The sequence below is a fragment of the Echinops telfairi genome, unplaced genomic scaffold, assembly GCF_000313985.2.
Source record: "Echinops telfairi isolate 266 unplaced genomic scaffold, ASM31398v2 ScPeMD7_7469;HRSCAF=8507_1, whole genome shotgun sequence".
In the NCBI taxonomy this organism is placed as follows: domain Eukaryota; kingdom Metazoa; phylum Chordata; class Mammalia; order Afrosoricida; family Tenrecidae; genus Echinops; species Echinops telfairi.
In genome coordinates, this window is record NW_022111373.1 from 111,684,178 (window position 1) to 111,687,971 (window position 3,794).

The 3,794-nt window shown below is 38.3% G+C and overlaps 1 protein-coding gene across 1 annotated transcript in view; it reads left to right on the forward strand.

The window, feature by feature from the left end:
- Positions 1–3,794, forward strand: part of C9 (complement C9) — a 59,033-nt gene that overhangs the window by 35,044 nt on the left and 20,195 nt on the right. Inside the window, exons 7-8 of the mRNA XM_045285251.1 lie at positions 534–774; positions 3,641–3,766. Of these exons, the coding sequence (XP_045141186.1) occupies positions 534–774; positions 3,641–3,766 (367 nt within the window). The remainder of the gene's footprint in view (positions 1–533; positions 775–3,640; positions 3,767–3,794) is intronic.

The window sequence follows — 3,794 nt, forward strand, 5'->3', positions numbered from 1 at the left end:
CCCCTCCCTCATGAACCCCTGATAATTTATAAATTATTATTTTATCATAGCTTAAAAATGTGCTTGTTTTTAGCATTGAAACTAGATGTAGGGATTTTATTCAATTCCAGTTTTAAACACTCCTGACTAAATGAGTCCTTTAAATAGCTTCTTGGACATTCGTGAACAGATCGCTTTGTACACAGTATTTTATTGACCTTGATCTTGTACAAATACATAGAAGGGGAATTGCGGGATAGAGAGCAGATGTGCACTGCACTTTATACAAGCCTGCCTCACGGTTCTTCAAGACGGTTCTCTCACTTGACGCTCCTACTGGCAAGATAGGAACATTATCTTGGCAACATTAAATCCTTGGCAACCCTTGGTACTGACAGTATTTGTATTTTAGCCAGTCATGGGTGGTTGTAGTATCTTCTGGCCAATGCTAAAAAATGGAGCATCTGTAGAAAGTCTAAATTTTGTGTTTTTCTAAAAATGTGAAGGACTAACTATAAACTCCTATTTCTCTTTCTTCCCGTTCTACAACAAAGGAGAAAATGTTCCTGCATGTGAAAGGAACAGTTCATATAGGAAGATTTTTGATGAGAAATCGGGATGTCATGCTATCAACAACTTTCTTGGATGACGTAAAAGCTCTGCCAACTAGCTATGAAAAGGGGGAATATTTCGCATTTTTGGAAACCTATGGAACGCACTACAGTAGCTCTGGGTCTTTAGGGGGACTTTATGAATTAGTATATGTTTTGGATAAAGCGTCCATGAAGGAGAACGGTATGCTGGGCTTGGGGTGGATGGGGGTGGGTGAGGGAGAAGACTATTTGGACTAAACAGTATTCTTTTACCTAGGGCTCTATGAGTTAGGTGTTGGGCTGCTCACCACAAAGTCAGCAGTTCAAACCTGACCAGCTGCCACACTGGAAAAGGAAGAAGCTGTCTGCTTCCATAGAAATTTATAGTCTCAGAACTCTAAATAGAAACACTATGAGTTGTAATCAACTTGATAGCAGTGGATTTAGTTTAAACTCCTTCGGTGGTTAAAGGCTTTATAATAAAGAGTTATCTTGTGTACTCATCTGAGAAAAGAACTCTTCCTATTCTCAGGCCCCTAAAATTCTACTCAATATCAAAATTATTTTTCTATCATGAACAAACTGACTAGATTACACACTACACAGCCATATTGCTGAGAAACCCCCTCAATCATATAGCGATTCAGTTTCTGTTATATGGTGATTCTACATTAAGTGAAATGCTATTTTAAAAAGAAGGAAGATACAAGAGATTTATTTGCATATCTCTTAATCAGTAGACTGGTTCAATTACTTATTGGTCAATTATCTTAATTTCCCAAATTTTCTTCAGTGTTGGAAAGAAAACATTCTTCCTTTGGTGGTAAGGTGTGCAAAGCAATGAGCCTGGCCTTCTCAAACAAGAGTGGGAAATTAGTACTACCTCACGTCCTGATTCTGATCCATTAACTGAGGTTGCACTGAGTCCCTGTTGAGGAGATTCCTGAGCACATGTAAAATCACAGGTAAAAGGCTTGTGGTTGCTCAGCAATGTCTGCCATGGATTTAGCATTAGTCTGCATGAACAGACTTACCATCTTCAACTGAGGACTGCATTTAACCCCCTTAAGATTAAACTGTAGGTAGTGTGACATTAGTAAATTTTAATCGTGTATTTTGTGAGCAAAGCCTGCTACTTATAATTAGTCTTTGCTTAGATAATGGATACCAGCCTTTTGCCCCACTCTACTCTTGAAGATTTGAGTACATTTCTTAGGGATGGGAAACTCAAAACCAAACCCACTGTTCTCATTCTAACTCGTAGCGACCCTGTAGAATAAAGTAGAACTGCTCCCTTAGGCTTCCAAGACTTTAAATCTTTGCAGGAGTAGACAGCACCCTCTTTATCCCATCTGATAAGTCTCAAGGTCTCGCTACTTGTGGATACATAAGAAATATTTGTTGAATGAATAATTGCCAAAATGATTTCAGATCTCTTCTAAGTCTCACTGGGAATCTGTCTGAAACAAACAACCCAGTGTGTGTGTGTGTGTGTGTGTACTGAAATGAAATATAAGATCAAAAATTGACATGCATGATTAAGCTGAACATTGATTTGGCTGTTTACCCCTAAAGTATAAATTTTTAAGAAATGTTAGACTTGTTTTCCTTAATAACTGTTTAAGGCATCTGCACACCACAGTGTGTCCATTTCTAACAGTGATGTCTCCTGAGCAACATTTACAAGACAAAAGCAAGGCTACCATGTATCTGACATGTTCCCAAAGATACCTTAATGGTGAACTGAGTCTTCCTAAGAACAGGAGATGTTGGTATGCCCCGTGACCAAATGATGAATTCAAATCCCAACTTGGCTCATTACTAGCCGAGTGCCATCAGCATGTTACTTAACCATGCTGGGATTCTGTGTCTTCTTCTGTCAAATGAAGAGAACAATTGTATCTCTAGTTAATGTGGGCATGAAATTAATGAATATATACAAAATGTTTAGAACAAAGAATGTCCTAACATTTACAAAATATTTAGCAAAATGATGGGCATGTAATCAGCGTTCAATAAAAATTCTACCTTCCTTTCTTACCTGTGGAGTTCCTGAGTGTTGCAGTTAAATGCTGAAAGCACACCCAGAGGCACCTTGGAAGAAAAGGCTGGTGACCTGCTCCCCCAAGGTCACAGCTCTGACACACTGTGCGGTTCTGATCTTTGCACCTATGGGGTCACCATGAATAAGAGCCAGTTTGATGGAAACTGGGTTGTTGTTTTGTGTGGTCTCATACCCACACAAGAGACTTCAAAATGTCTATGGAGAAATCCATTATCTTTTAAGTCTATTTTCACAAACCTTTAAATATATATAATTATGATAATATTAGAAAGTAGGGGGCAATTCTACCTTACAAATCCGGCTAGACCAGAGGATGTACACTGGTACAGACAGGGACTGGAAACACAGGGAATCCAGAACAGATGATCCCTTCAGGACCAGTGGTGTGAGTGGCGATACTGGGAGGGTGAATAGAAGGTGGGGTAGAAAGGGGGAACTGATTACAAGGATCTACATATACCCCCTCCTGGGGGGATGGACAACGGAAAAGTGGGTGAAAGGAGCTGTCAGACAGTGTAAGACATGAAAAAAATTATAAATTATCAAGAGTTTGTGAGAAGGGAAGGCAGGAAGGGAGGGAAAAAATGAGCTGATACGAAGGGCTCAAGTAGAAAGCAAATGTTTTGAGAATGATGATGGCAACAAATGTACAATGTGCTTGACACAATGGATGGATGGAAGGATTGTGATAAGAGTTGTACGAGCCCCCAATAAAATGAGTTTTTTTTAAAAGAAAGTAGGGGGCTTCATTAAAACCTCTATTCCTTCTGAGTGGAAAATGTAATATTTCTTTGCCATTTATTAAGTTGACAAATAAAATTAAAGTGAAGCCACTAGATTCTAGTAAAAGAAACAGGAAGGGTAGACATGACCTTGCATTTGAGTTCAATAAGAATGTCTTAAATTCTAAATATGTATCTTGTAAAAGAACAAAATTTTGATTTACTTGAATATGTTAGTAACAGAACTTTTCTAACACATTTCAAATAAATATATTATACAGATATTGAACTAAAAGATATACAGAAATGCCTTGGGCTTAATCTGGACTTTTCTATAAATGTTGGGGCTGAACTCACAGGACACCTTGATAAGACGGATTGCTTAAAGAGGAAGGAAAATAGAATTGGTAAGTATGTCCTAACATCTTTGGTTTT